General features: G+C 43.0%; 1 protein-coding gene across 3 annotated transcripts in view; it reads right to left on the minus strand.

The window, feature by feature from the left end:
- Positions 1 to 368: 368 nt before the first annotated feature.
- KMO (kynurenine 3-monooxygenase) overlaps positions 369 to 12407 on the minus strand; it is a 32354-nt gene continuing 20315 nt past the window's right edge. For 2 of the 3 annotated variants that reach the window (XM_036355023.1, XM_036355026.1), the window contains 9 exons: positions 12048 to 12213; positions 9587 to 9658; positions 8213 to 8334; positions 6483 to 6630; positions 4753 to 4810; positions 4035 to 4117; positions 2455 to 2556; positions 2075 to 2134; positions 369 to 711 (listed from right to left, as the gene is read on the minus strand). In XM_036355023.1, coding sequence (XP_036210916.1) covers positions 538 to 711; positions 2075 to 2134; positions 2455 to 2556; positions 4035 to 4117; positions 4753 to 4810; positions 6483 to 6630; positions 8213 to 8334; positions 9587 to 9658; positions 12048 to 12213 — 985 coding nt within the window. In that variant the 3' untranslated portion in view covers positions 369 to 537. The remainder of the gene's footprint in view (positions 712 to 2074; positions 2135 to 2454; positions 2557 to 4034; positions 4118 to 4752; positions 4811 to 6482; positions 6631 to 8212; positions 8335 to 9586; positions 9659 to 12047; positions 12214 to 12407) is intronic. The other variant, XM_036355025.1, reaches the window with a different exon arrangement.

Here is a 12407-nt window from a genome sequence, read left to right on the forward strand (position 1 = left end):
TCGATTCATTGTGATGAGGCACAAATCCACTAGCAAGCCCCTAAATTCCTCATTTACAGTTCTAGTTTCAAGTGCGTCTGAGCCCTGTGCTTAGGTCAGTTGCATCTAAGCGATGAAATGTGCCCTGAACATGTTAGGCAAATGGTGATCTTTAGTCCCAGGTGTTGACTAAATCCTCTATTCTGCCCTTTAAAGAAAGAGTGTGTTCAGTGTCTTCCTAGACACCCCACAGCCTTCCTCTTCGAGAAGTGAAAGAGGTATCAGTTCACTTTTATATTTAGAAGGACATGACGTGAGCATAGCGTTGTGGGAAGCTACTCATGGCAACTTGAAGTGGTGGCCTTAAAAACATTCTCAGTGAACACACGGAAATTCCACATTGGATTTAATTCTAAGCCGACAAACATCTTCCATGAGTGACTTAAATATGATGATGGGAGCCATGGCTTTGATCCTGAGATTTGGTTACAGAGAAATCAAGTGTATTTGTTACTTCAGGACCTTTCTGTCACCTGCTGATGACAGTGGAGATTTGTTCTAGTGACTCCAGGGAGTTTTCAGGGAAACGTGTCCTGTATTCTGGAAGTTAGTAACCCAATCCCATGGTCTTCTCAAGTAGTCCAGGGGCCTCGGGGCCATGGAGCGTATAAGGAAGTAGGTACTGCCGGTGGCTATCAGTGTTCCGAAGATGAAGAACCCTTTGTTTATCACCTGTAAACACAGCAAGAATTCTCATGTTATTCGTCCAGAGATTCAAATCTTTTTTTAAAATATATTTTTATAGATTTCAGACAGGAGGGAGAGGGAAACATCAATGATGAGAGAGAGTCAGACTCACAGCTCAGCCCCTGCACAGTGTCCATGAGAAGAGCGTGGTAATCACGTGGCAGTATATACAAACATTGAATCATGTTGTACACTTGAAATCAGTGTAATGTTATATGTCAACTAGAGGCCCGGTGCACGAAAATTAGTGCACTCAGGGGGGTCCCTCAGCCCAGCCTGTGCCCTCTTGCAGTCCCTCAGGGGATGGCCACCTGCCAGCTTAGGCCTGCTCCCCGGGGAGATTGGGCCTAAGCTGGCAGTGATACATCCCTCTGGCAGTCTGGACAGCCTTAGCGCTGCCGAGGAGGCGGGACAGGCTCCCGCCACTGCACTGACCACCAGGGGGCAGCTCCTGCATTGAGCGTCTTCCCCCTGGTGGTCAGTGCACGTCATAGCGACTGATCTTTCTGCCGTTAGGGTCAATTTGCATGTTACCCTTTTATTATATAGGATTACACCTTACTCATTCAAAAAAAGATGTTGAAGACTGCTTACCATTCTGGCTCCTCCTCTAGCCACTTGCACATGGATTTGCTACCTTCCAGCTCCCCTGAAATCCTTGCCATTTCCACTTGGGCCATGTGTGTGGGGGTGGTCTTCAGCTTCCAGTTGCCTGGGCCCACCCCCATTCTCTCCAGGGGCAGTTTATGTCTTTCCACGACATTTCCCCCACTCGTCTCTGAGCTCTGTGAAGGGCAGGGGCTAGTTCTTGTTCACCACCAGGCCCAGCTCAGTCTCTACACTAAACAAAACCATTTTTTGGGTGAATGAAGTTGTAAGATTTCCAAAGTGGAAGATGTGGAATCTGAATGTCCGTTTATTGGCTTCTCTAGGTCCATTGCCCAAAATGAGTGTGGCATAGCCATGCATTGGACTTAGACTATGTTTTCTAGGTGATTAATTTTTGCCCAGTTTTACAAATGAAATCCCCAAGAGTATTACATGAAGCAGAACTCCGTTGCTTTTAAAAAAGTCAAAAGTCACTTCGCTAAAATAGTCAAAAGTGTAGAGTTAGCACCAAATTCTCTTTTTTAATATCTTCCCTTCCAAAGTGTGCGCTCGCTCTCTCTCTCTCTCTCTTTGTACCTTTGGCACATTGCCTTCTGTGTACCCAGGGCACTTTTTCTTTATTTGGAAGGCAAACATTTCATGTAGCACAGCATTTCTGCGCTTGCCTAAAGTATGCAGAACCAAAACACTACCCATCTGGACACAGCTAATTAAGAACAAACCAAAAATCTGTCCCGACCTTTTTTTGCCAACGCCAGCGCAACATCGCCTCATGGTACCTTATTCTGGTAAATGTGACCTGTAAGAAAGTTTAAAGAGCATTCTGTGTATTTTTGTTTTTAAATAGATTGTTATTGATTTCAGAGACGAAGGGAGAGGGGGTATGAAAGAGAACCATCAACGATGAGAGCAATTCACTGATCGGCTGTCTCCTGCACACCCCCCACTGGGGTTGGAGCCCTCAACCTGGGCATGTGCCCTTGACCGGAATCAAATCTGGGACCCTTCAATCCATAGGCCATTGCTCTATCCACTGAGCCACACCAAGTAGGGCTGTGTAATTCTTTAATGGCTGAACAGAAGCTTAAAGTGAGGCAAAGTCTTACATTCAGACCTTACCATGGTGTAGAGGGGGATGAAGGTCGATGGCATGATCGCGTGAAGAAATCGCTCCACGTTCTTATGGAAGATGAACCATCTTGAGTTGACATGTGCTCGCATCTGCAATAACGCAAGAGTTCTAAAGAATACCTTGAACCATGCACCCTTACTCCTTTAGAACACAAGAGTTCTAAAGAATACCTTGAACCATGCACCCAACTTACTACTCTCTTCATCCTCATCACAAAGCCAGACACAAAGTAGTCAAATCAATTCTTGTTTCCCAACCCCTTTTAGTCGTTCTCAACAGTGCAGGGAGGACATGACCTTGAAGAGGTCAAGCATTGGGATAAGGACACATATGTAATAACTTAATCAATAAAGAGATTTTTTTAAAAAAAGAGGTCGAGCGTTGACACCAACCTGTTGGAGAACTCTGTTTTGCTCAGGGGTCAATATGGGAACTGTGTGGAGTTTGTTCAACTGCATCTGTTGGGTAATCTGGGAGCCTGGTGATTTGACTAATTTCTGTTGCTTCCTGGTTGGTTTAGAATATTGTTGATGGTAGGAAGTGATAAGATTAAACCTACTCTATATTCAGGACAAATACTGGATTGTAGCTGCCTGGTTTTGAAAGACACAGGGAAGATAGTCATGAGCCTTTGGGTATTTTTGTAGAACTTCCTTCATTGCATATGAAACCACTCTGCTCAAGGTGGAGGCCACGTGACTACTCTCTGTCTTATGAAGCCAGGGAAAAACAGCTACACTCTCTTTACATTTGTCTTGTAAATTTTTTCTTTGGCTTCTTTTTAAACTAGAACCACAATAAATGGTTGTGAGCTTTTCATGTGATTGACTCAAAATGGAATTACGTTTTCCTTCAGATGATTCATCTTCTGACCATGAATTGTTTTGGTGTTGCCTTTTTTTTTTTTTTGAAGGGCATAATAGCCCCAAGGGTATTCAATGCTACCCTAAGGGTGGAGATTATAAGGTTAAGAGTAGAAAGGCGATTTCTTAGGTTTTTCAAACGTATTAACACATATCAAAGTTCTGTGTTCATTAAAATAGCATGTTACTAACTCTGGTAAACGTCTAAGGTTTGAGTCTGTGAGTGATCCGAGTTGGAACTGGCATTTGGTACTTTATCGTCTTCGTCGCCTCCTAAATGTCACTGAAGCGCAGATGGAGATGAGGCGCAGGGATGATTATCACCGTCTACATAGTCACAAACCACCGATGTGTAAGGAAAGCTGTGTGTGTGTGTGTGTGTGTATTCTTTTGTTACCTATTTTTTTTAACTGTTTACGGCATTACAGATGTCTCCCATATTTTCCCATTTCGCCCCCTTCCACCCAACCCCTGCCCCACCCCAGGCCTTCCCCATACTATTGTCTGTGTCCATGGGTTATGCATATATGTCTTTGTTTAATCTCTTCCTGTGCCGTCCAACCCCAGACCCCACTGAGGTCTGTTATTCTGTCCCACGCACCCATACCTCTCGTCCTATTTTCTTCATCCGCAAATTTTTAATAAAAGTTTATTAGAGTGTCAGCAAATGACCTCATAGAATAGAGCCAAACTCTCTCACTCACCTCCACGTAATTGTACATGGACAGGTCTGAAACCGCATGGTCATCTGGAATTCTAAATCTTGAGAATTCAGGAAGACACATACCTAGAAGCCAAATTAAAGAATACATCGTTTTTGAGACAGTCTATAAACATGAGCTGGACTCTGCATGGATAAAATTATTCTCTGACCTTTTATTCTCTCTAACCTTTTATTTTTTAATATACTTTTATTGATTTCAGAGAGGCGACTGTTGGCGACTTCTTTTACAGATAAAAATTATGTACATTTCATTTTAGAATTGCGTATAAAATGTTTAAACTTTCATACTTGTAAAATTGGCATATTGGTGGAATCAGTTTTAATCAAAAGGCAAATGGAAGTATCAGATTGAAACCTTTGATGGGGCAAAAAGTGAGAAAACACCAGAGCTGCTGACAGTGTTTCTGGGGCCGCTGTCGGGGCACAGGCAGGGTGGCACCCAGGTTGAACGGGAGAGAAAGCATATGCCACCAGTTTTTGGTCTCAAAACTTTATCTTATCTTAAAGCAAACTAGGTTTCCCTCTCTGGCTGCTCCTCGTCTGATACGGTCAATGAGAGTGGCAGGATCTCTGAGCAGAAACGTTTATCATCCTGAACAGGAACTGGGCAGAGGGGGCCTGTGGTCAGACAGGATTAGAAATAGGCCCACCGTCAATCAGCAGGGCTGGCCCGCGTCCACCTGAGAAATTGTACTTACTGAGGTCATTATTGAACTTCTCCATTAGCTCATCAAATACCAGGCAGTCTTCAAACCCCTAAAATAAGAAACAAATGGGGAAAAATGAACTGGAAATCACCAACGCTTCTTGGCAATTTTGAACAGACCCCCCATGGGTAGGTCATAGGATATTTACCCTCAACCAGCGCACAACACTGAAGAGCCACGCCCGGCATTATATGAATCTTCCAAGAGTATTAGAATTATATTGGAACTCTCCAGGTCTTTAAGATTCACATTTAATGACAGGATAGAACTCTCATATAAATTTAGTTCCTATAAGCCAAGAGCACAGCGAATTTCCAATAGGAAGAACTCCACAAAATTAGGAAGGTGCTATGCTAACTACAGTGGGAAAGAAGAAAATCAAAAGCTATATTTCCCGCTTTCTAAAAATTCAGACTACAGTTTTAGAGGCGATCTAAAATATGTAAAAGTTAAAAGATAAATTTTCACATCGAATATAGAAATTACATCTGAAACAAATAAATGGACTTGCCAGTTATATAGACTGTTCATTTCAATGTGACAGAAACCCTCTATGGCTGAGATAATAACACTTTTAAACTCTTAATTCATTTGCTTCCCAAGGATCTCTATGCGGTAGTTACTAATAAAATCCCAGTTTTACAGATAAGGAAATAAAGATAAGTTAGCTGTGCAAAGTGTAATTGTAGAGTGAGGGTTTGAACCCACGCCTTTTGATGCCAGAGCCTTGGGTACTTATCCACTAAAATTGGTGTGTTCTTAGGTTTTCATAAAACAAAATATTTACCACTGCTTTGTAGAAAATATAATTGATTGGATTCACCACCTATTTATACTTGGAATGTATCCCAGTAACCAAAACAATAAAAGACTATGACTAGAAAGCTATTAGTTATCAAACACACACATGATATTTGAACACTATTCCTTTTCTGAAATATTTTTCTAGCCAGAATGATAACATTTCCCTGAAAGCAATAGTATTCAACACCTAATCTGTTTCACAGTTTTATTTAACCCCATCGATTGTGGTTTCCATTCCTTTGGGGACGGGGGGGAGGAAAGTGAAGGAAAAAAAGATAATTTGAGATCTTTTCTTTCTGTGCGCCTAACCTTTATATTCTTATGCATGATATCTAGAACATTTTAAAAACGAAGTTTTGTATTGCTGGAAGTCAAGTCTCCAAATGTTAACTTACCAACACATTTTCTAAGTGCACCCATAACTATCTGAGGCTTCATGCTTCTTTTTCTACATTAAATTGCTGGATCAAGTAATTCAAGACTTGCCTATAGTTACTGATGAATCTAGTTCAACAGCTGGTAGGATGGGTGCATTGATTGTGTTCTCGGAGACTCTGTGAGGATAGTGTTAGTTACGTTTTATTTTTTCTGGGTTGTTTTGTGTTTTTTTGCTGCTGTTGTTAATCCTCACCAAAGGATCTTTTTTCATTGATATTTAGAGAGAGTGGAAGGGAGAGGGAGAAACATGGAAGTGAGAGAGACACTTGGATTGATTGCCTCCCAACCAGGGCCAGGGTTGGAGCCTGCAACCATGGTATGTGCTCTTGACTAGAATCGAACCCGGGACCCTTCAGTCTGAGGGCCGATGCTCTGTCCCCTGAGCCAAACCCACTAGGGCATGTTTGGTTTTATTTGAGATATTATTACCTAGGGAACGTGTGTGTGTGAGTGGGGGGGGACGGACGCGGAGAACTTACTGCGTTCATTCCTTGCCCAAAAAAGGGCACAATGGCGTGAGCTGCGTCTCCCATCAGCACACAGCGTGACTTAAAGTGAAAAGGGGAGCACTTCACAGAGATCATGGGCTGGGCGGGCAACAGGAAGAAGTCCCGTGTCAGGGCTTGCCTTCGGAGAAAGAGAAACGGAATGGAAAGATGGTAAGCTAGGCACTAACCACTGCCCCATCCTTTCACGTCTATTGGCTTCGTTACCATAGGACTTTATTGACGGATAAATACACAAGAATGGCAGGAGAGGGAGAAACTGAAGTTTCTTCTGATCCCCACATTTCATTTCTTAAAAAGATATATTCTTGTTGCCGAAACCGGTTTGGCTCAGTGGATAGAGCGTCGGCTTGCGGACTGAAAGGTCCCAGGTTCGATTCCGGTCAAGGGCATGTACCTGGGTTGCGGGCATATCCCCAGTAGGAGATGTGCAGGAGGCAGCTGATCGATGTTTCTCGCTCATCGATGTTTCTGACTCTCTATCTCTCTCTCCCTTCCTCTCTTTAAAAAATCAATAAAATATATTTAAAAAAAAAAAAAAAAGATATATTCTTGTTGATTCCAGAGAGGAAGGGAGAGAGAGAGAGAGAGAAACATCAATGATCACAGAGAACCATTGATCAGCTGCCTCTCTCATGCCCCCTACTGGGCATGTGCCCTGACCGGGAATCAAACCATGACCTCCTGGTTCATACATAGGTCAGTGCCCAACCACTGAGCCACATCGGCCAGGCCTGATGTTCATTTTAAAGATGAAAACCCTGAGACTCAAGGAAGTCAGGGGCAGAGAAGTCTTAAAACCGTGCTCTTTCTGCAGCCTTGTGTGCCTCTGTGAAGACATCATCAGGGGAGAAAGTGAGCTGGACTCCAGGAGGGAGGGACAGTGGGACACAGGCACTGAGTGAGGCCAGGGGACAAAGGCCCACAGGGAGGGGTGATGCTGACATGGCCCGAGGAGCCAATACCATCACTTTCTATGGGCCAGGCGCTGTGATGAATGATTCATGGGCACAGTGCCCTTCAGTCCTCACAGTAAACCTCTGGGGCAGGCACCATTGCTATCGCCATTTTACTGTGGGGCTGAGACGAAGGAAAGCTTGCACAGCTGGTACGTGAACTTGGGGCTGCTGGTATCTGCTGGGGCTCAGAGCTGCTTGTTCACCAGGGGCCTGAGAGCCCGCACAGGATATAGACAGGCCTGGGGACACTGGTGACTTGTCTTTCCCAGAGAAACTGGCTGTGGCCTGGGGTTGTTCAACTCACTGCTGACAGCACAGCGTCCGCTTTTGCTAATGCAGGCTTCATGTCTAGGTCACTGCCCAACTGGGCATGTGTAAGCAAAACAGATAAGGCGCATAATCTCCATTCGATTTTTGAATAACTCAGACCAATGGAGCAAAAGTCATGATTGCATATCTTTTTTGTTTGTTTGTTTGTTTGTTGTTGTTGTTAATCCTCACCCGAGGATATTTTTCCATTGATTTTTAGAGAGCATGGAAGGTAGAGGGAGAGGCAGAGAGAAACATCGATGAGAGACACATTGACTGGTTGCCCCCTGCATGCACCCTGGTCGGGGTCGGGGAGCCTGCAACCAAGGTACGTGCCCTTGACCAGAATCAAACCCGGAACCCTTCAATCCGCAGGCCAACGCTCTATCCACTGAGCCAGACTGGCTAGGGACGATGGCACATCTCAAGACTTACTCTCCCATGAGAGGGACGGCGTCTGGGAAGTACTTGTGGAAGAAATCCAGCACGTCTCTGCTGGTGGGAAGTTTCTCGAACTCTTCGAAGGGCATGAACAGAGTGCAGGTGAAAGTTTTGTTCTGTGAGGAAAGGAACAGGGTGAGCGGGACTAGGAGGCCCATGATGTGGGCATAAATGTGAACCCCCAAATCGCAGGGCTCCGGCTGTGGCAGATGGCACCTGGGAGGAGTGTCCAAGCAGACAGGAGAGGCAGCCTCGCGCTCCCTGACGCCCAAAGGAAAACGCTGCTGAGGCTCCAGCTACCCCTCTGCTTCTCAGTCATTAGGGGAATTTCTACCTTGTGAGTTTCAGACATTTTCACCAAGCAAACACCACACCTTGGATTACTACTAGGTGGGCTGGATTTAATATCGCCTCCCTGTTTTCCTCTATCGTTCGTCTTATGACAGTATGAATAGGCATTGGACCCAAGATTGATACCAAGAGAAAAAAAGATAACAGAAAAAGACCAACAGATACCGATATCGATCTACATAGCATAATAACAATAACAGCAACCACAACAATGAAATAACAATAATACTATACATTTTATATATAAAAACGTGGAGAGTCTAATGAAAGAACAGCCCTACTCTTTTTTGATAATGTATATTCCAATTTATATATATACAAGCCTAAGTGACTGTTTCACCATTTTACCCTTCAGTTGGTGGCTATGACGCACACTGACCATCAGGGGGCAGACACTCAATGCACAGGCATGGAAACATGGAACAGACTGATGAATCTCAGAGGGAAGCGGGGAGGAGGGAGGGAGGGAAGAGATTAACCAAAGATCTTACATGCATACTAGAGGCCTGGTGCACGGATTCATGCACCGGTGGGGTCCCTTGGCCTGGCCTGCAGGGATCGGGCCGAAACCAGCAGTCCAACATCCCCTGAGGGGTCCCAGATTGCGAGAGGGCGCAGGCCAGGCCGAGGGACCCCACTGGTGCACAAATCCATGCACCGGGCCTCTAGTGTTTTTTAAATCTTAAAAACTAAAAGTACTTCCTAATGCACAACCTAAGTCTCTTTGACTTTTGGGGGGCCACTTCTTTCTTCACTCTCTTGGGAAAGATAACAGGCTCCACAACACAGAACCCCCATCAGTCATTCATGGATGCTGACTCTCCTTTCCAATGTAAATAATCGGAATGGCTTCAGTTTTCCCTCCGTAAGCCCGGAGTTTCAAAGATGTGATCACGCTATAGCCTCCCTACACGATGCTGAGGTTAATTAGGTATACACATGCTCAGTGCAAAAGTGAATAAAGAACAACATTGGTTGTAGGCGCAAAATTACAGGAGCCGGGAGATGCCATACTACCTTGTTAGGAAGTGCAATCATCATGAAGGTGTTTCGAGGCCAGATGTGCAGATAATTCGGTTCCATGGCAAACTGCAGAGCAATGTGTATATACCTGATTAGTGTTAATGCAGTGCACCTATAAAACGGACTATGCTTACTAGTATTTTATAATTTTCCCACAGGAACTTAAATCAGTGTCATATTCATAATGATATCTATTACTACAAAGTAGAAATAGTCTTAGACAATACTTTGTGCTCTGTCTTTATAAACTCAACATTAGGATATACATATATATACATATATATATATCCATTGCCTTTTATTAAAAATGTACTTGATCACTTGACTTCAAAAAGTTTACAATCAATACCCTATCAATACCCAGTATGGAGGTGTTAGGTATAATTGAAGATTTGAAAACAGGCTATAAGATGTTCTCTCTCTCTTCTCTTTATTTCCATACACAAACACACATAAGCATTATACATAAATATATATATTGACACATATAAGCTATATATGTATGGATACACACATATTATAAGGTATCCCAAAAATGTTTGCTCATACTTTGAATGATTTTAAAGGCAGTGTTTATTAAAATACATTTCACTTTCAAAATTGAACTATCAGCTGTTAAAGTGTATATACATTTTTTTGGGGGGGCACCCTGTATATGTGTATACAATATTTTTAGATTTTATTTTTCACCTTATTTGGGGACTTACTTGTATGAATGGAAGGGTCCTAATTTAAATTTCATGGGCAAAGCCAAATTTTACAAACTAGCCCCTTATCACTTCTTTCCTACAACATAAATAGTAGAGAGGTCTGGCCTTTACAGCAAAATAGTAAGTATTGATTATTGGGTAGATCAATGGACCCAAGAACTAATACAAACCCTTATTGCTCCCAGGGATATTTTATATGTACAAGCATAGCCAATCAATTTTCCAACTATTTCGAGTTCCCATTGCTTTTTACAATTGTTTAGAAAGTACTTACCATGTGTATATTGCACACAGTAAGAAAAACACAGAAGCACAGAACAGTCTCCTAGGTAACATTTGCATACTTTGTGTTAGGAGAAGAGAATATTCCTTCCTGGCTTTTTAATCCCCAGAGCCCCAAAGAAAGTCCAGTACATAAACATAGCAATGAATCAACGCATAACTCTTTGATCTCAAAGATCTTACAGTGCAGTTGAATAGGCAACATATATCTATACAGAAAGCCAAATAACTTCCCTTTAATAGCAGTTCAAGTGGTAGAGAGACAATAGATGATTTGGAGCTAAATTAGAAGTATAGGAAGTAAAAGCTGGGCAGGTAAGAAATTTGCAGGGCGGGAAAAGTTAAAACAAGGGATTCCTGGCCCTAGCTGGTTTGGCTCAGTGGCTAGATCTTTGGCCTGCAGACTGAAGGGTCCCAGGTTCGATTCCGGTCAAGGGCACATGCCCAGGTTGCAGGCTTGATCCCCAGTAGGGGGCATGCAGGAGGCAGCCAATCCATGATTCTCTCTCATCATTGATCTTTCTCTCTCTCTCTCTCTCCCTTTCCCTTCCTCTCTGAAATTAATAAAAAATATATTTTAAAAAAAAAGAATTAGTAAACACATTTTTTGACCAGGAAGAAGAAATAGAAAGACAAAATCTTAAAATATGGACCTGACTGATGATACATTTTGGTATATAACTGGTATATGCTACCACTATCCCAAACTGACTAGTTATATTGCAGATAGCTGCATTTCAGACAGACAGAGTAAATCAGTACCTTGAAAAATGGATGTTTTGTATGCAAATCAAGTATTTAACTACGTTGTTTATTGTCCTTACTTATAAGCCAAGATCCTTCTTCCTTTTGTGGGTTCCTATATTGCTTATGACAATATAAAATGTACATATCACATATTTGCCTCAGGACACATATGGTTCAACATGGGAATAAGAAAACTCTTTGGAGAACATTCACAGTGATACATCTGACAAGGGGTAAATATCCCATATTGCTAAGGAGCTTTAAAACTTAACACCAAACACCCCAATTAAAAAATGGGCAAAGAGCCCTAGCCAATTTGGCACAGCGGTATCAACCTATGAACCAGGAGGTCACGGTTCGATTCCTGGTTGGGGCACATGTGATCATGATCCCCAGTGTGGGGCATGCAGGAGGCAGCCAATCAATGATTCTCTCTCACCATTGATGTTTCTATCTCTCTCTCCCTCTCCCTTTCTCTCTGAAATCAATAAAATGATATATTTAAAAACAAAAAGATATTTTTCAATAGAAGGAAGGGGGAGACAGGGATAGTATTAAAGAGATATCTGTGCCCCAATTTATTTTTAGTGACAAAATACTTGTGTCAAACCTCAAAACTGACCAGGACATGCAACTGAGCACAACCTCTATGCCGACCTGAGGTGGAGTGCAGGGCTCGGGGGAGGATAAGGGGGATGAGAAAGGGAAGGACTTACATCCCCATTCCTAGGTGGGATGGTCAGTTCCATGTACCCGTGAGGAATGTACTGCTGACTGTAATCGAAACGGGGTTTCTTCATGAGGTGACCTCTGACCGTTGAATAGGCTCCATCACAGCCTACAATGAGGTCATAGGTGACGTCTTTGGGAACTTGGTCAGATCTGAAACATAAAATGAACCATCGAAAAACAAACAAACAAACAAACAAACAAACAAACAAACAAGGCAGCTAGTGAGTGGGCCTATTCCTCACTTGTACACACCTGACCTCCCGCTCTGAGTTGATAGCTATGCAATGAAGACGATAACAGGTACCCTGAGGACAGGTTTTCCTCTGAGAACGAGGATAACACAC

The sequence above is a fragment of the Myotis myotis genome, unplaced genomic scaffold, assembly GCF_014108235.1.
Source record: "Myotis myotis isolate mMyoMyo1 unplaced genomic scaffold, mMyoMyo1.p scaffold_m19_p_21, whole genome shotgun sequence".
NCBI lineage: Eukaryota > Metazoa > Chordata > Mammalia > Chiroptera > Vespertilionidae > Myotis > Myotis myotis.